We start from the raw sequence: 20,773 nt of genomic DNA, 5'->3' as shown, positions 1-20,773 counted from the left end.
TTGGTGCAAAGTCAAACATGAGCATTTCAATTTTCTACGCAGATTTTTTTTGCACAACTGTGCCTGGCCCCATTTTGAGATCCGCTTCCTGACCATGTGGGGCCCTCTTTGGCCTAAGTAAAATAATATTTCTTCAGCTAGAGGTTTAGGCTAGAAATTCCATGTAGTGGCCCACGTATGTCTTGTACGTGGGGTCCACCACAGAGGCCCAAAGTTGGTCCAAAACCTAGAAAACTAGATATGCAGTTTTAAGAATGAATCTGTCCGAACTTTTGACCCACTTCTCAAACTCTCGGGGGCTATTCCTATTGAAGTGGTGGGACATTCCAATACTTTGACATGTGAATTAAACATCCCCATGCTAAGACCATTTGTTATGGAGTGTGGGGCCCATCGTGAGGTCTCAAAGAGGCCTACTTGCAATTTCAATCTAATACTTGGAAAATTTCAACACACAGAATAAAAATACAAAAGAAAGGAAAGGGTCCAAGGCAAGTGGGGCCCATTCGCTAGAAAGGCATGGATAAGACACATAGATCATGTCACAAAAATGTTAAGATTGGACTGCCTAAATAATCACATATATCACAAGTGGGTCCCACTCTCAAATGGGTCCACTATAAGAGGATGAACCTCATGATATAGCATGCATGCAACGTTGATCAAATCTCTATGATCAGATCATCTATTAGAAAATTTGAGTCAATGAATGGTTTTGAAATACATCATTTAGGCTATGTGTAGGTTTCCAACCATACAGGGTCTTGGATCCATCTGAACCACATATAACAATTCAAGATTTACCCTTACATAAGTATCTATGGTTCAGAATTTTCTAAATTATATTAAAAAAGAATCTAACCACATGGACCGTAAATACGATAACTAATAAATCAAGTAAACCAAAGAAAAATGTCATCTAACCACATGGACCGTAAATATGATAACTAATAAACCAAGTAAATTAAAGAAAAATATCAAATTGATCTAACTGTTGGAATCATGGATATGGCCTACACAATATGTGACCACAACAAGCCCCCAAATATATTTTTGTCGGAAGCCAAAATCTCAATTGTCCGAACTTCAATCGAGGGGTATTATACACAGTTGGAAAGATACTGTGATTTTCTATGAATTCAACGAAACATATGTTTCCATTGGGTCCATTAAAGGGACAAAAATGGGTCTGTGTTTGGCAAATTGGGACCATTTGTGTGCTTCTAGATAACGTTCTAATAAAATTAATGCTACGGGAGATTGGACCATAGATATCCATGAAGTTTGGTCCAAAGTTAGCGCATAGTGTGGTACACACTAATGTATAGTTTTGCTTCAAAACTTAACACAATTGATTTTTATTTTATTTTTATAAGTTTCTATTTAAATAGGAAAATAGGATTACATGTGAAATGTGTCGATATGACGTACATCTTAGTAGACCATACCGATATAGGCCACCTTGCTGACCACCATGGCCATCCATACATGCACACAGGGGCCCCACACCAGTGGACCCCACACACATCAACAAAACATAAAAGGAAAAAGAAAAAGGAGGAAGAGGAGGGAAGGAGAGGTGTAGACTCACCTCAAATGATGGATGGACGACTAGATGATGATGAGTGGTCCACTCCCTCTAGGTTTGAGGGTGGGCCACACCTTACCCTACTCTCTCTCTCTCTCTCTCTCTCTCTCTCTCTCTCTCTCTCTAAATTTCAGAAATTTTGTAAGTGCAAAAAAGTCTAAGTATAATAGAGCCCCTACTCTTTTATAGAGAATAGGGGTCGAGGTGGCAAGATGGTGTGACAAATTTGGAGGTCATATCAATGCTAAAAGTGAGGTGAAAAAGTGTGTATGATGTGGGTGCTGGATGATGATGTTATGCATGCATTGGCCAAGGTTAATGAAATCTAGGTATGCATTGGCTAGTGGATAAATAAGGATTTGTAAGTTGTAAGTGATATATAGTGAATGATGGAGTGGAGTATTTCAATTGGTTGTTTGAAGTGATATAGCACAAAACAAGACATGTAATAGATGCATGTGTAGGATAAGGTGGCGATAGGCCATGATTAATTTCTAAGGCATAAGGAGAGGGGTAATGATGAGTTTTGGGGTAGAACTCATTTTTGTCTCATAGTGCATTGTCTCGTATGTGCTAGCTCTTCATTTATCATGCAGTGCTTGCCCTATCTTATGATAAATCCTATATTTTAAAAAGTGGGGTTTAGACCCACATGGGCCTAAGTCCAATGGGCTTAGAACAATAAAGGTTGCTTGTGTTATAAGATACACAATTTGCATCGTGGATTCAACAGGACGTATCTCATTAATGGAGTATCAGGTGGTTGACCACTCTATAATTAAAAACTTCTTAGGGCACACCTTAATGTTTTTAAAATGGGTATTTGCCATCCAATCCATTGATAAGGTCACATAAGCATAGATGAAGGAAAAAAACAAATATCATCTTGATCTAAAACTTTTTGTAGCTTGTAAATGGCCAATCACCATCGTTTCCCATGGTATGGTCCACCTAATTATTGGATTTGCTTTGTTTTTAGGATCATGCACTGTAAATGGTAGAGTGTGCATAGAAAAAGGACAAAACAAACCCCCAACTCATGGTGAGCCGACAGTCCATATGGCATACTTTTTTCCTAACAAACGTTTTACCTAACTATTATGTAACGCCCTGAAAATCGGGGGTCGAGTAAAAGTCCAACCCCGAGTTCCAACGCATCACTTATGCAACATATTTAATGATGATTAATTGTTGTTTGTATTAGTGCATAAAACATGAATGTGATCATACCAAAACAGCGTATCATACTCCAGAGGCAGTTAAATTACGCAAGCGGAAGACTATAATAGATGGATACAAAGCATATAAGTTGTGGTACATTTCCAGAGTATAAACACCTCCCAGGTGAAATATTACAAATACTGTTTTAAGTTACAAAGTATCAAAAATGTGAGAGTCCTCTACGAGTGTAACCCCGAAGCCCTGCCGATCAGAACGGTCTATACGAACCCGCCTGAAAACTGCATATACAAGAAGGCATCCTCATCGTCGACAAAGTCTGCCTCTGCCTCATCAGTCGGGTCTCCATCTGCAACTAAGACAGTCTGGTTGGTGTGTATAACACTATCCCGTAACGTGGGAGTGAGTGATCAACTCAGTGGAACAATAAAGCAAAGGTTAACATGTTATTAATTTAGTTAAGCAGTAATGATAAGGCAATACAATCAAACATTCCTAAGTACTCTGGTTAATGTAAGAATGGTATGTATAAATGATGCATGCCCTCGCCTGCACTCCCTCTGCGATCTTCATCTAACGGTCGCGCATGTCAGTCACTTCCTCAGTGCTCTGCCCAATACCAAATGGCACATGCAGTGCGGTGCATGAACATGATTACTAAGTTCTTATTAGTCTTTTTCATACAACAGGATTGGGAAGCTAAGGTACCTCTCTTATATCAATTCTCAAACGATGATCCATTCTAAGGTCGTCAATCCTAGTAAATCTCATACGATGATACGGTTTTAGGTCGCTGCAAAGGGCTCGTCACCTTATCAGTGCAGGCCTAGTGTACTCCTGTTGCTACGTAAGGGCTCATCGCCTCTACGCAGTCTTAGCGTACGCTCGAGGTCACTACAAAGGGTTCGTCACCTTATCAGTGTAAGCCGACAGCTCGAATACAGTGTCTCATACCACCGTATTCGGTTCACGAGACTGTGTTGCTCATTGGACACTACAGGGAGGCTCGTCACCCCAGCGTAGGCCGACAGCTCGACCACGGTATCCCATACCACCATACCCGGCTCATGAGTTTTAGCGGATTGAGGTATCAAGGTTTAAAAGGATTTTCACTAGTGAGTTTGGTACCTTAGATTCAAGCAGTAGCGTCCAAACATGGTGAACATATATTGAGTCAATCGAGTTACTTAACGAGCTCGATTAGTACGAGCGCACGTTAAGTTAATCGACATGAAGTGCGTCAGCACTCCGTGTGGCCTAACTACTGCCGACATCCCAAGTATGGCTCAGATTCATCGATCACATCCCATGTGGCGAAACAACCTCAGCCACCTATTCAGTGCCTGTTACCGATTGCCTGGACTATTCCGTAGTTCCAAACATATTCAATTCCAACAAGTATTCATATGAGGTAGTGAAAGTAGTAACGAACAAGTAATTCAAATCCTACAACCATTTGAGCAATTTATGAAACACACATGACATGAATTCACACATATGCATTTCGTAAGTAAAACAGACAACGTAGTGTAGGTGCATGGAGGGATATATATACATATAACTAAGGTAGTTGAGAATCTTATCTCAACACCCATATAAATTACATTTCACCAAATACTAACTCATACAGACATTTTATCAAACACTTATACTACACATATCACATACATAACATGAGTTGATTATAACATATATTTGGACAGATCCTTCTAGCGAGGAGTTGTCACATACACAACCATCATGTAATAGCATTCCCTAGATATAGCAGGCACAAATCACAGTCCCATATTTATTCAGCCATTTCTACAAACACTTAGGCTATACATTACAACATACATGACGTATGTTGGCATAACATGTATTAAGGTAAATCCTTTCGCCAAGGAGTTGCCATAATTACATCAATCCTATATCCTCGACGGATAATCATGTCAAGCACGAATCCCAATTCCAAACTCATTCAAACATTTCAACAAACACATGAAATACACTAAACTCAACATAGTTCATATATATGTGTAAAGTGCGGGAAACAACGTGTCTAAGCATGTGATAGCAATTCAAGTCAGGCATAAATCATTAACTAACATTGAAAGCCTTGAAAATCATAACCTAAACATTTATAGTCTACACCTTTCATCGGTAGACTCGTAGCGAACTCAGTTTTAAGGCTAAGTCTTTGTCTACGGCACCACAATAACCTATATTAGGGAATAGGTCAGCTATTTCATCTATTACCATAGTTGGAAACCCTAAGACAAGTTAGGGTTAGATTTTCTTACCCAAGTACGGAGTCAGAATCGCCTGTATAGTGATACAAGAGTGGCGGTTGAGTGCGTGGAGTAACGGGATTGAATCCCAGGAAGTATCTCCAACTCTCACTCTCGCTTTCTCTCTTTTCCTTTCTCTTTTCTCTTCTCTCTCTCCTAGGGTTTCTCAAATTCGTATGGGGTGAGGGAGCGAGAGGGTTTTAAAGTCCTTATATAGGCTCAGGACTGATGGAAATGGCCCTAGGGCCAAGGTATACTTAGGTTATATCAAAATACGGACCGTTCCGGTCTAAGGAGCACTTCTGGTGGCCCCTTCTCTACGTGCGGTCGGACTTAAGCTCCTTGACCATGGATCTAGGTTAGGCTGAGTTTTCATTCCGATCGGGTTTGTAGATCAGCCGTGGCGGACCAGTTTCAGTTTAACGGTTACGGTCACTCGATCAGGGCCACAAGTACATGGCCATGCTTGGGACATTTTCCCTGATCCGAGGGTGTATTTGGGTCAGATTCTGACGGTCTGAATCCTTATATTTGGCCCGCAAGCGACACGACTTAGATTACTTAAATTTGGATTTTATTTCTAAATATTTTCACATTTCTCACACTCTTTGCTCTGGGCTTAAGTTGTGCATTTCTAGACACAATTAAGACTTGATTTCCAAGGGGGTTGTCAAGTCCAGTCATGCGGTCATAACTGTATAGTTTCGAGGTCATCGGACTTTCGACGTGCAGTCCAGGTCCGATACGGAGCTTCAAGATGCTCCCGAGAGCAACTGGGTTTAGGGATGGATTCTAGATTTCAGGGTAACGTAGCGTTAATGATACTGCACGGTTTGGATCTTGCAGATCATATTTAAAGTGATTAGTGCTAATTTCATAAGCACTCTAGTTTAGCACTTGCTAACATTAACCTAATTTCTAAGGTTTTGGTCCTGGGTGATTTCTACCAGAGGTGGTACTTGGGTCCTTATACGAATTTTTCCGAGGCGTTACATATTACCTTAGCTTAATCATTGCTATCGGCTATCCACGGGCCAATGAATGGGGTCTATAAATTCTGCATAGTAGTTGTTGTTCAAGGGAGAGAGTGAGAGAGGACAAACTGAGGTTGTGAGTGTGTGTGTGTGTGTGTGAGAGAGAGAGAGAGAGAGAGAGAGAGAGAGAGAGAGAGAGAGAGAAGAAGAAGAAGAAGAAGAAGAAGAGAGGCAATATGAGGTTTTGGAGTTTCTTGCATATTCTTGACACGCTAAGGTGTTATCTTACTCATGAGATTGACCATGGGGGAGTGACTTGCTGAATGAACTACTGAAGGGGTAGGTTGGAATCAATGATATCTGACTATTCCTTTTACAGGAAAAGGGTGTTTGGTTTCTCATGTTCTTTCTTGCATATTAATTAAACTCATATTGAATTCCACTTTGCACGTTCTCGATATATTAGAAATATTAACTCGCACCATTATTTTCTTTATTTTTCAATTTATCATCTCTTCTATTTCTCTCTATTTCATTTGCGTGCTCAGGGTTTCAAACTCCTCAAAGTAAGGCTAGAACTGCATTTACATCTTACTTACCTATCTTGAGTCTTAAACTCTATGAAGTAAAGCTATAATTACATATACACTGATTCATTGCTCAAGTGGTAAATTAAGTGAAGATAACCTCATTTCAACACTGAGGTCTTGGTATCGACTCCCAAGTAGGGTGTGGTTGATAGTAGAGTGTTCTAACAATGGGGTATGTACTAACAAGCTAACAAAAAAGAAGAAGAAGAGAATTACGTATCATTTATTTATTACATTTTTCTTTATTTTTCTTATTCGAAGCTACTTGATTCTACGAAGTTACGACCCTTATTATTTTTACCTACTCGGCCCCTGGTGAGTTATGCGAAGTATGATCAAATATAAAAATATCAAAGTTATACTAAAATCACTTAAAATTTATAAAATTTTATGAAGTAGAGACCACATGACACGCAAGTAGAACATGATGCGTAACTTCTCCATCTTTCTATCACCGAAACCCTTGCTTGAAATTTATGATCGGACACCGATTGCATGCGTCACTTGTGTTGAAATTTTTTATAATTTCCAACTTTTAAGTGATTATACAAGTTCTAGCCGAATATAAATTTTAAGCTATACCTTGATATAAAATTTAAGCTATATTCAGCTAGCAGTGACTATAAAATCGAACGTTTTTTCATGTTTGCATCAATGCCATACCCTGTGTAGGTAACCAAACAGATAGGCAGCTGGTTGCGCTCTCGGAGATTTCACCGAAATACATACATACATCATGGTGCGGCCCACGGAGCATCGCTACTGACAAGTGACAAGGCGCACGTGGGTATTGCATCTCGCCGGTTTTATTCGCCCTGGGTAGAACCTGATGGACGGAGTGGATTTTAAATATACGACATAGGGGACTCAGCTGGGTGTTTCGCGCGGCGTAAAACGCTCTCGAGGAGCGACCAGCCAACCACAGGCGGAGGCTTTAGTTTATTATCTATGTGGGCGTTCGTGAGAGCTCGACGTGCTCGACCAAAAAACTCAAAGAAGTGCCCAAATCGCTGAGGGGACTAGTGAAGAGTGAGAAAGGCGTAGCAGCTTCGGCAGATAGAGATCAAACGCACCAGCCTCTCCTCGCCGTGGTTCAGGCAAAGCGGCACAAGCCCAAACACCAAAAGCAGCCCAACGTAAGTCTTCACCATCTCTCTCTATCATCCTTGCAATCGTCTCTGTTCGTTATTTATTGGCAAAGAATGGCACTGTGTTTATCAATTGCAGTGAATGAGGAATCATATGATCCTTTTTTTTTTTTTTTTGAAACATTACTATTTCATTAAGTGGCTTTCAAAAAATAAAAAATAAAAAAAAATCATGAAGAGTGATGTTCATGATATTTGATGCAACCAAACACATCCTAAAGAAAGCCAAAAAAAAAAAAAAAAAAAACTAGTTCAAGAAAGAGGAAACTAATTCCCAAATCCCAATACAAATAGATGGCTGGTGTACTTCCTCGAGCAATATGCATATACGCTTGGGTTTTCAGTTTTTACAAGTGGGACGGTGGTTTTGTGATCCAGACCACGGATAGACTATTCGCAGGAAATCTCATTGTCAGGTTGTCCTAAGCTTTCTACGTGTGGCCTGCACATAGCTGGTCAAGGAGAGGAATTCAGCCATGGCCCACCATCAGCTGATAAAAGGCCCAAGATTTGATGCAGCCAAATTAAGAATCTCATGATCTTGGGCTTAGCTTTCAAACGGGATCAATTGTGTATCATTCGAACATAATTTGATCCCTAGAAAATGACACACCAAATAAGTGACGAAAATAGTAAGGGAAACTTGTTCAATTAACTTCAACTTTAACAGCTAAGTAAATGACTACAAATGTGATCCACAGTGTGCATTAGGACCATTGATCTTCCATTAGATCAATCTAGAGGGTTGGACTTGAATGTTCTATATCCTTGGTCATGACCTGTGGATGGGCCAATCTTTGATCAATCAGTTTCTGTGGCCTGGACGCAAATTCCTCATGACCTTAATAAACTCATCTTAGAGTTAAAGTCGGTGGCAATTTATTGCAACTGCCCAGCTTGTAACCAAGGTTTTGAATAATGGTATTAGTGGGCATATGTGCCAGGCCCAAGGATGATACAGTACGGGGCATTCTAGACTCATATCAGTGGAAATATTGAAAAATCAAGAAAAAATGTAAAATATTAGACTCTATTATTATTTTTGTTTGTGCGTTTTTAACATGTATTCATTGGTGTAGTAGACCATTTCTTTGAGAAGAACGATGTCTGTCAGCTTAACCCGCTGAAAGTAAACCAAATAAGTCTTGATCAAACACAAATCAAGTATGGTTTTGTGGATTAGGGTCCATTACATATGAATACAACAAAAAGAAGATAAAACACACGGAAAAAAGTGATGGTTCACCCCTTCTCTGATATTTCTCAAAATGGTCCATTCCACTTTGATTCTTCAAATCCACTCAAAACTTGTGCTTTGATCTCATCCTACAAATAAGCTTAGATCTAGTATGGCATTAGTTTTGAAGCTTCCTTTATGGTTGAAATGAAAAAAGAAGTGGAAAAATGAGAGAATTTGAAAAAAAGGGGGGCCTTTACGTCCATGCAAGCCATTTATTGGTGCCAATATGGGCTGATACAACCCATTTTTTCTTAAAATACTAGTTCACCCCTGCATCATGTAATGGATGTGGTTGATGCAATTATGATATGGTCGTACTTGTAATGTGTCTTCTTCAACTTCGGTGGTAGTTGATGATGAAGCCTCCATGCTAGATTGCTATCTCTTTCATTTGATGGTGTCATATATCACACCATTCCTTGTTTCGCTTCTTCATGGTCCTCCACATCCTGGGAATCAACTTCCGCTTCTTTTGCAAGAGTGTATCTATGGACTTGGATGGCTACAACTTTGGTTGTGGCTTCATTCATTGTTGTCAATTGGCTTTTGGTCATCCTGTCCATTGTTTGCAGTATCCTTGATATTATCCTTATCTCCAGCTCGGTGATACCAATAACACTGGCAACGATAACGATAACATTGGTAGTATCAGAAATTCCAAGTATCGGCGATGTATCAATTAAGTATCGCCAATGTATTGATATTGCCAATGTTTTTGACTATGTAAATTTCAAGTGTCGCTTGTAGTGCTAACGTATTGATATCACCAATGTATTGCCTTTGACTGTGAAAATTTTAGGTGTCGCTTGTATTGCCAATGTATTGGTGATGTTTCGATAATATCCCCAATGTTTTAAATATCGACAATATCAACTGATATATCCCATATCTTGTATCCCACCTGTGCGATACGAAATGCACAGGTAGTGCCGATATATCCCACATGTTCAATTCGATGAGCATTTTCAATTTTCAATCCATTTTTTTGTTGAATTTATTTTAAATCAGTGTCAAATGGTTGTAAATTTGTTGGTTCTTCATGTTTTGCATGAAAAATCATGGAGTTTGAGCTTTGATTTCGATATCCATTGGTTCTTCATGTTTTCCATGTTTTTTTTTTCTAAATTTTTCTCTAACTAGGTGTCAATTAAGACTAATTTCAAAGTATTTATGAGTATTTGATTAAATGACCGTCACATATAATCTATTTTTAAAATTTGAGTGTAAGTGGTCCAATTTGGGGAAAATTCAAAATTTCCCAATTTCTCCCAAACCTACAATGTTGCACTCCAAACATGAAATCAAGCATATATGAGGACTGATTTACTGATTTGTTAAGTCCTCGTTAATTTTTGTAAAATAAATATCATTTTAAATTAAATTTTAATAAAATATTATTTTTTTCTTATAAATTTTTCGTTCAAACAACTGTCAATTGAGACTAATTTCGAAGTATTTAGGAGAGTTTAATGAAATGATCGTCACATATACTTTAGATGTTATGCATTCAATTTGAATATAGTTGCATTAGTTCAATTAGAAAGTGCATAGCTTAGGACCCTATACAAAGGAAAACTTTTATGTGCACTTCTTTCTTAAGATGTTATGATTTAAAAGTGTGTATTTAGGTCCTTTTAACAATCCTTTAAGTTTCATTGAAAAATTGAACCAATTTCCCAATGTTTCCCCTTGTTTCCTAAAAAGTGCGATAAATTACCCGATACAAACGATATCTCCCGTGTGATTACCGATACATATCTGTATCCTAAGGGTGCGGTACTCAATGCGATACCGATATTTCAAGCACTGAATATCTCAAATGTATTGATATCACCAAGACATCCATTTATTAAAAAAAATTCCATTTAGATTTGTTTAATGGGTGCATGGTTGTATGTAGTGTTCAATTTGTCGACAATAATATTGATAATATCACAATATTATCGTTATTGTAATTTGCAACATGGGTGATATCAAGACCACAAATTTTCATTTCCTTTTCAGTTCTTTGTCAATATTTCTTGTTTCGCTTCTTCACAGTCCTCCACATCCTGGGAATCAACTTCCACTTCTTTTGCAAGAGTGTATCTATGGACTTGGATGGCTAGAACTTTGGTTGTGGCTTCATTCGTTGTTGTCAATTGGCTTTCGGTCATTGTTGCGTCCATTGTTTGAAGTATCCTCGATATTATCGAAATATCCTGGATGTTATCTATATCTCCAGCTTGGCGATAACGCTAACATTGGTAGTATCAGAAATTCCAAGCATCGGTGATGTATCAATTAAGAATCACCAATGTATTGATATTGCCAATATTTTTGACTATGTAAATTTCAAGTGTCGCTCATAGTGCTAATGTATTGATATCACCAATGTATCACCTTTGACTGTGTAAATTTCAGGTGTCGCTTGTATCGCCAGTGTATTGGCAATGTTTCGATAATATCTCTAATGTATCGATATCGCCAAGAAATCTGTTTATTAAAAAAAATTACATTTCATATTTTTTAAATGGGTGCATGGTCTTATGTAATGTTCAATTTATCGATAACAATATTGATAATATCACAATATTATCGTTATTGCAATTTGCAACATGGGCGATATCAAGACCATAATTTTTCATTTCCTTTTCAGTTGTCGACGATTTCTTGGTGAAATATCGTGTGTTGTCAATATTTTGAAATATCGATGGATGTTTAGATGGAATGTTGGATGGTTGGATGGATAGATGGGATGGTTGGACTGATTTCTTATGACATTATATGTTTTTAGGTCCACATTAAATGGGAAATTATTATGTATGCATTCTTTTTTATTTTTTATTATTATTTTTTAATTTCTAAATATGTAAATATGTGTATTTTAGCATCTCCTGGAGTTTCACTGAAAAATTCCACGATTTCCCTCATGCTTCCCTGCATTTTTGGTTATTAGCAATATTATCGGCAATATCGATATTGTTTCCATATCCCCGGTTAGCAAAACTTGTAGCGATACCGATACTTCGAACACTGGTCGCGTCTTTGTCATTGTTAGCTTCTAATCTATGTACTTAGATTGTTATTGAGACTGTACTATAGTGACAATCTCTCTACAGTTTGCCAATTTGATTATGACACTATTCATCTCCTTGATCATCGAATCATCCATATTTGTCAATTCCTCAGTCTTTTCTACTTGGTCATCCAAGTTATCTTTTGATCTAGTTAGAACTTCCTATGATCCTGCTTTTGATCCATCTGTTTAGGGCAATCCAATAGTGGATTCCTCATGATTATCATGTTGGATTGGGATGTTTTTATTACTAACTTCTTCCTCAGGAGTTTCAGGCATTGCTACTTAGGATCCACTGCTTCGTTCACTTTCTTTTGTTCTTTCACCGGTTCTTTCTTTTTCTTCTAAGGATTTTGGAGGACAACAAGCGCTCTTTTGACATTGGGTTCATTGTGAATTTTCTTGCATCTTTCACGAATTTATATGTATTTCTTTTCTCATCATGGATAGCCTTTTTATGTTGTGTATATGGTTTTCCAAGGAGCAGTGACTTTACACCGTACATCTTCCGATTGCCTTTATTGGAAGGAATATGGTAAAAGATATCGTCGATGGTGGTGTTGTTTATAATTATGCAAATATCCCAATTGCAACAATTTCATAATTCCGTTCTTGGATAATTTTTTTCATGACTTTTCCTATTGATTATCAATTGAACAACACACACACACACATATACTTAGGCGATCGGGCATACATGTCCATGAATCTGGTTTGCCATTCCTAAGGTGGAATATCATCAATTGTTAAGACTCTTTTGAAATTTGTTGTTTCATGGAACACTGTTCTTCTCTTTCTGGAGGAATAGTTGGGTGACGAGGCAGGCAAGCATTTTCATCATCAGAGGATGAAGGGTTGTGGACTTGTCCTTCTTGCATGAATAGACCGTTGAGAGAGAGGTCTAGTTCTGGATCAAGGGGGAGATGTCTTTGTCAGATGGCTCAGGAGAATCAAGGGGCCGAGACATAACAATTTCATGCCGTGAAGGAGAGGCTAAAGAAGTTGCTCTTAGGAAGGAAGATATAGGCTTTGGGTCTCGACAGGGAGAAGTTCTGGCTAAGGGTTTGAGGAGGCAGTGATTTCAGCTTGGTAAAGGGGGTCAAATGTGTTTGCTTGCTTTGGCTGGTCTGGTCGAAGATTTGGGCAATGGTGATGCTTGGAGGGTCCTGGGATGGGTTCTTCTTTAGAGTAAGATGGTTGTGGATCAAATATTTTTGCCACCTTTGGGATGGGGTCCTTGAATAATGGGTTTGCTTTGGTTGGGGTCTAAAGAGGTTGTGGCTGAATATGAGGACTATGAAGTTGTTGTGATGGTGGTAAGGGTATGGAGCCAAATGCGTAGGCTAACAAAAAGGATGGTGGTGGCAGAATGATTGACTGAATGGCACGAAGTTGATTCTGGAGAGATTTCTTTTCAGCTTCCTTATGAGTGATCATGGAGCTTGCAACTAAAAAAATTGTTGCAGTGGTAGGAATATGGTAAAGCTCCTTTTCCGAGTGGTCTATCTTCTGTTGGATTATTGCAATCATAAGAGTCTATTAACAGAGAGCGGTAGAGATCTTCTTCTTTTCATTAAGGATCTGTTGAAGAGCTTTTGATGAGGACATCGTGCACACGCATGCCCGCACACCACCACTCCTACGCATGTACGTACGCAGAAGGAGGACTCCACCATCGATCTGGCTCGATGACGACGTCCAGAGAGGGCCTCCTAGCTAGAAGACAAGTTTTGGTTCAGAAAAGTGGCTCGATAGTCAAGAAAAGCCCACCATGGGATCTCATGATCGTGGCCCACTCGTCGGATTGGTTTTATATTTTAGGTTTTGCTTATTGTTATTATTTAGAACATCGTGAACGCTTTAGATTTCCTTGTTTGATTTTTATTTTAGTTTACTTCATCGCCAAGTAATAGGTGTCGTACATGGTGCTAGTTTTTGGGTATAGGGTTTTCCTTATAAATAGGCACCCCTTGTAGTTCTTTTCATTCATTGAAGTTAATAAAAAATTCCTGCTTTATTTTTCTGCTTTCTTCGTGAGTTGTGGAAGAATTCAAAAGTGGGTGCGAAGCCCTCCCTTTTCGAAGGGCTAACCACCGTGGTGCGAAGCTACATCGATCCCAATTCACCCCCATCTTCCATCATCTTTTTTTTTTCCATCTTCCCCCACCATCCGTACTTCGAATTTGTCCTTTTGTTGCATCAGATTTCTTCATTGAAGTAGGTTTCCAGATTTCAGCCCGCAGGCGAGTTAAAACTTCGGCGGAGCACCACGCACAAACCGTACATCGGATCGAGCTGAGATTTGGTGGTTTTGGAGTCCATCCCTGGCCGACTAGGGCCAAGGTGGCCTTTTTCTGAATAGTGGGCCCCACACACGTGCGGCCGGGATCACACGCATGTCCGTCTGGGCCATTGTTGCTGTCCACATGCGGGATCATCTTTTGGCTCAGGTTTTTATCCTCTTTTATCCTCTCATAGCCATTTTTTCATGAATCCTAACCCTATATTACATGATCCCTAATTGATTTGCCCCTTTTTATCACCCTAGGGTTCCTTAAATTGAAATTAGGGAATCCCTTGGATTAGAGACTGATTTTTTATGCATGAGTAGTTGATTTTATTTCCCTTTGACATCGTTTGGCTTATAATTTTATTGGTCCAGTCCTAGCCTGTGTCGGTTTGGACCTGTATAGATTCTCCTTTAATTGAATGTTTGGATTTTCTTGTGGGATGTGGAATTTGTGTGATTGTTTCTGAATTGGTGTGATCTAAGCCTGCAATCTTGCATATCATATTTAACTTCACGTCCTGCGTCAAATTTGGTATCAAAGCCTATGGTTCTTATAGGGGAATTCACCACATATTTAAGGTTTAGTTTGTTAGAGTCCTTCATGCATTCAGTCCATCATATATAGCTGAATTTTAGTAACAGTGTGTAGTCTCCTTATATAGAGTCTCGTAGGGTCATTTAGTTTTTAGACGCATATAGTTGTCATAACAGGTCCTTAGGTTGAGCAAGTCAGTGTATGCCCACACGTACGGGTCGCAGTTTCGGTTTGCACCCCACACTAAACATGGAGCAACTACAAGAAACAGTGGCCAAGTTAGCCCAGCAAGTTGAGTCCTTGAATAAGCATTTGGAACAACATATAGATAAACGCCTCGAAGAAATAGAGGCATCCTTCAGGGCAAACCCCACCATTGGGGAGGATGCCCAACCTCAGGTAGTTGGTCAGGAGGTTAGACCAAGGAATGGAGGCGGCCAAGGAGCTGGTCATGGGCGCGTACCTGTGCACCCACCCCGTGAGGGACATCATGATCAATATGACCCAGATGCACAACTCCTCAAGGGAGTTAGGGTAGATGCCCCTACTTTTTATGGCCACTTGGACCCTAAAGCTTTTTTAGATTGGTTGGCGGATATGGATCACTATTTTGAGTGGTATGATATGTCGGATGCTCGACGAGTCCGATTCGCCAAGATGAAGCTTGTGGGTCAAGTAAAGAGGTTTTGGGTGATGGTTGAGCGAAAAAAAGAAAGCGAGGGAACTACCAATAGTCTATTGGGGAGAAATGAAAGAAACGTTAAAAGAGAAGTACTTCCCTTTCCCTTATCGCATGCGGTTGATTGAGGAGTGGCAGTCTCTTCGACAGGGTTCCATGAGTGTTGCTGACTATATTGAGAAATTCGAAGAGTATTCGACCTGCTGTGAGGTTGATGAGGACCCCGTACTCGCCCTTGCTCATTTTAAAATGGGCCTCCGTCCTGACATTAGGAGAGAATTGCTCGCCAAAGACATAACACTATCGAACAGTTGTACCAAGTAGTGTTAGATGTCGAGCAATACCTTAAAGCATCTGTGGGAAGGCGGTTTGACTTTCGCGAATCCGGTACTAAGGCCAACACCTCTGGGGCTAGACCTAACACGGGATTCCAAAACAAACCTTCCCCTAATGTTCAGCCCAGACCTAAGGATGATAAGGGTAAAGAGATTGTCGGGTCTAGTTCACGTGGAAGTGGGGCTACTAGGTGTTTTAGGTGTTAGGGGTTTGGTCACTTTGCTCACCAGTGCGGCATGAGAGGGGGCACCAAAGTACTCCTTATTGATGGGCAAGTAGAAGTAGTGCCCCTAGAGAGTGATAGTGAGGAGGAGGAATATGAGCCAGTCGGAACCCCTAGTGATGAGGAAGAGGGAGCACAAGAGTCTTTGACCCTCGCAATTGTGCATTGCGCCCTGGCTCAAGCCAAGAACACTGATGACTGGCACCGCAACACGATCTTTTTCACTTTTGCAAAATGTGGGGAAAAGAGCTGTAAGATGATCGTGGATAGTGGTAGTTGTACCAACGTGGCATCGACTAGCACTGTGAGTCGTTTGGGCTTGAAGCTGGAAGCCCATCCTCAGCCCTATAGAGTCTCCTGGGTTGATGAAACATCCATTCCAGTCTCGCACCGCTGTCTTGTCCCTATTCAGTTCGGATCTTATAAAGACACAATTTGGTGTGATGTTGTTCCTATGGATGTGGGCCATGTCATTCTGGGTAGGCCGTGGCTCTATGACAGGGATGTTACCATATTTGGTCGTTCAAATGTGTGTACATTCTGGTTTGAGGGCAAGAAGGTCAAGCTAAATCCTCTACCACCCAAGAGTACAACTGGAAAAGAGTTCACCACACAGTGGTGTGAGCGGCCCAAAAGAAGTGAAGGAGTCGAAGTCCAAGTCCAAACCGCTCCATATTTTGAATGCCAAAGACTTTGAGCAAGAGACAGAGGCGGACTCGATGATATACGCCCTTGTGGCTAGGGAGAGTGTACTAGATACTAGCATAGAGTTACCCACTGAGGCCATTCAGGTAGTACATGAGTTTCGTGATGTTTTTCCTGATGATTTACCGAATGAGCTTCCCCCTATGAGGGATATACAGCATGCCATTGATTTAATCCTTGGGACAACTCTACCAAACCTCCCACATTACAGAATGAACCCGAAGGAGCACGCTGAGTTAAAGAGGCAGATTGATGAACTCCTAGAGAAGGGTTTCATTCGAGAGAGCATGAGTCCGTGTGCCGTGCCCACCCTTCTTACACCTAAGAAGGATGGCACATGGAGGATGTGTGTTGATAGTAGGGCCATCAACAAAATCACAATCAAGTATCGATTTCCCATACCGCGTCTTGATGACATGCTAGATATGATGGCTAATGCTACTATCTTCTCAAAAATCGACATCAAAAGTGGGTATCACCAAATCCGTATACGCCCTGGTGATGAGTGGAAGACGGCCTTCAAGACGAAGGATGGGCTATATGAGTGGCTAGTTATGCCTTTTGGGTTAACTAATGCCCCAAGCACTTTCATGCGTGTGATGACCCAAGTGTTGAGACCCTTCATGGGGAAGTTCCTGGTCGTATACTTTGATGATATCTTGATTTATAGCATGACTAAGGAGCAACACCTCAACCATTTGAGGCAGGTTTGTGGGATCCTCAGGGCCGAGAAGTTGTATGCCAACCTAAAGAAGTGCGCGTTCTTGTCTAGTAGTGTGATCTTCTTAGGTTTTATTGTGTCAGCTGAGGGCGTATCGGCGGATCCCGAGAAGGTCAAGGCCATCGTTAATTGGCCTGAACCCCGCAATATTCATGAGGTGCGTAGCTTTCATGGCTTAGCCACTTTTTATAGGCGGTTCATTCGAGGCTTCAGTTCCATTGTGGCTCCCATCATGGACTGCATAAAAAAGGGAGAGTTTCAATGGACAAAGGCTGCCTCGAAGGCCTTCAAGGAGATAAAGGTAAAGATGACCGAAGCTCTAGTTATGCGACTTCTAGATTTTTCAAAAGCTTTTGAAGTAGCATGTGACGCGTCAGGAGTTGGCATAGGAGGAGTACTTAGCCAGGAAGGGCACCCTGTCGCATTTTTTAGTGAGAAACTGAATGAGGCGAAGTAAAGATATTCCACCTATGACAAGGAATTCTACGCGGTAGTGCAATCACTACGCCATTGGCGACATTACCTGTTACCGCAAGAATTCGTCTTGTTCTCAGATCACGAGGCCTTAAGATACTTGAACTTTCAAAAGAAATTAAGCCCCAGGCACGCTAAGTGGGTTCAATTCCTTCAAGAGTACACTTTTGTGCTTAAGCACAAGGCCGGTGTAGAGAATAAGCCTGCCGACGCGTTGAGTCGCATTACTCAACTCCATGAACGTTGAAGTTACGGGCCTTGACCGCATCAAAGAAGAGTATTCTGAGTGTCCAGATTTTGGAGTTGTATATATGTCTTTATTAGAGAGTCCGTCAGAAGCTAACAGTGAGTATTTGATTTTGGATGGATATTTGTTTAGGAGTGACCGCTTGTGCATACCACGCACCTCCCTTCGCGATTTTCTTGTCTGGGAGTTACATTCAGGGAGGGGGGGTTGCAGGTCATTTCGGTCGTGACAAGACCATTGCCCTAGTGGAGGATAGATTTCATTGGCCAAGCCTCAAGCGGGACGTGGCCAAAATTATAGGGCAATGCCATACTTGTCAACTGGCAAAGCAGAGGAAATAGAATACAGGATTATATACACCTTTGCCAGTCCCATTCATCTCTTGGCAGGACATCAGTATGGACTTCATGCTTGGACTTCCCAAGACTATTTGAAAGCATGACTCCATATTCGTTGTCGTGGACCGTTTCTCTAAAATTGCCCACTTCATTCCTTGTTCTAAGACTTCCGACGCCTCTCATGTTGCCAAACTATTCTTTAGTGAGGTTGTCAAACTACATGGGTTACCAAAAACCATAGTGTCTGACCGTGACGTGAGATTCATGAGTTACTTTTGGAAGATACTATGGCACATGATGAATACTAGACTCCGGTTTTCTTCTACCTACCACCCTCAAACCGATGGCCAGACTGAGGTGGTTAATAGGAGCTTAGGGAGTTTACTTCGATGTTTAGTGGGGGAGCATACCAGGACATGGGACGCCGTACTACCCATAGCCGAGTTTGCATACAATAGTTCTGTCAATAGGTCCACAGGTCTAAGTCTTTTTGAAGTCGTTACTGGTTATAAGCCTAGGAAACCTATTGATCTTATCCTCATGTCATTGTCCCATAGGCCATCAGAGTCTGCAGAGTCTTTTGCGTATCACATACATTTATTGCATCAAGAAATCAGGCGAAAGATCACTACTAGTAATGAGCATTACAAATTTTCTGCAGACCTATATAGACGTTTCAAAGAGTTCAATATTGGGGACTGTGATAGTCCGTATCAGGCCCGAGCGGTACCCTCTAGGGGCCGTTTGTAAGTTACACGCGCGTAGCGCTGGGCCCTTCAAAATTATAAAGCGAAACGGTCTCAATGAGTATGAGGTAGATCTTCCACCTTCCATGGGAATTAGTTCTACATTCAACGTGGAGGATCTAGTTACTTTTCAGGGACCCACTGATACTTTGTCTGGCCCTTCGCCCACCCATCCTGATGTCCCAACCTTAGCCTTTGATCCATGGCCTCTTCCCGACCTTTCATCCCAGCCTCTGCCTCCCATTCCTAGCCTTCACACACCCAGAGAGGAAATAGAGGATATCCTGGACCATGAGGTAATTTCCACGTCGGATGGCGGGTTTCAGAAATACCTAGTTAAATGGAAGTCACGCCCAACTTCGGACAGCGCGTGGTTCACTGAGGAGGAGCTTCAGAGACTTGATCCTGACATCCTAGAGCGGTTCAGGAGTTTTATTTCGCCACTGGAGAAATCTTCGCAGCCGGAGAGAGTTGATGAGGACATTGTGCACACTTACGCCCGCACACCACCACCCCTACGCACGTACGTATGCAGAAGGAAGACCCCACGATCGATCTGGCTCGATGACGACGTCTAGGGAGGGCCTCCTAGCTAGAAGACAAGTTTTGGTTCAGAAAAGTGGCCCGATAGTCAAGAAAAGCCCACCATGAGATTTCATGATCGTGGCCCACTCGTCGGATTGGTTTTATATTTTAGGTTTTGCTTATTGTTATTATTTAGAACATCGTGAACGCTTTAGATTTCTTTGTTTGGTTTTTATTTTAGTTTACTTCATCGCCAAGTAATAGGTGTCGCACATGGTGCGAGTTTTTGGGTATAGGATTCTCCCTATAAATAGGCACCCCTTGTAGTTCTTTTCATTCATTGAAGTTAATAAAAAATTCCTGCTTTATTTTTCTGCTCTCTTTGTGAGTTGTGGAAGAATTCAAAAGTGGGTGCGAAGCCCTCCCTTTTCGAAGGGCTAACTACCGTGGTGCGAAGCCACATTGATCCCAATTCATCCCCATCTTCCATCATCTTTTTTTTTTTTTTCCATCTTCCCCCACCATCTGTACTTCGAATTTGTCCTTTTGTTGCATCAGATTTCTCGGCCCGCAGGCGAGCTGAAACTTCGGCGGAGCACCACGCACAAACCGTACATCGGATCGAGCTGAGATTTGGGGGTTTTGGAGTCCATCCCTGGCCGACCAGGGCCAAGGTGGCCTTTTTCTGAATAGTGGGCCCCACACACGTGCGGCCGGGATCACACGCACGTCCGTCTGGGCCATTGTTGCTGTTTGTACACGGGATCATCTTTTGGCTCGGGTTTGTATCCTCTTTTATCCTCTCATAGCCGTTTTTTCATGAATCATAACCCTATATTACATGATCCCTAATTGATTTACCCATTTTTATCACCTTAGGGTTCCTTAGATTGAAATTAGGGAATCC

General features: G+C 41.0%; 1 protein-coding gene across 7 annotated transcripts in view; it reads left to right on the top strand.

Moving 5' to 3' along the window:
- Positions 1 to 7,254: 7,254 nt before the first annotated feature.
- The window catches only part of LOC131229799 (OVARIAN TUMOR DOMAIN-containing deubiquitinating enzyme 7), a 106,422-nt gene continuing 92,903 nt past the window's right edge, over positions 7,255 to 20,773 (top strand). For 2 of the 7 annotated variants that reach the window (XM_058225821.1, XM_058225822.1), the window contains exon 1: positions 7,258 to 7,737. Coding sequence is in view for 1 of the 7 variants with exons in the window: in XM_058225820.1 (XP_058081803.1) it covers positions 9,905 to 9,912 (8 nt within the window). In the remaining 6 variants the exon portion in view is untranslated. Of the gene's footprint in view, positions 7,738 to 9,788; positions 9,913 to 20,773 lie in introns of all 7 variants that reach the window. The other 5 variants (XM_058225820.1, XM_058225826.1, XM_058225827.1 and 2 more) reach the window with 5 other exon arrangements.

The sequence above is a fragment of the Magnolia sinica genome, chromosome 16 (genome assembly GCF_029962835.1).
Source record: "Magnolia sinica isolate HGM2019 chromosome 16, MsV1, whole genome shotgun sequence".
NCBI lineage: Eukaryota > Viridiplantae > Streptophyta > Magnoliopsida > Magnoliales > Magnoliaceae > Magnolia > Magnolia sinica.
This window is presented reverse-complemented; position numbering and strand designations above follow the sequence as displayed.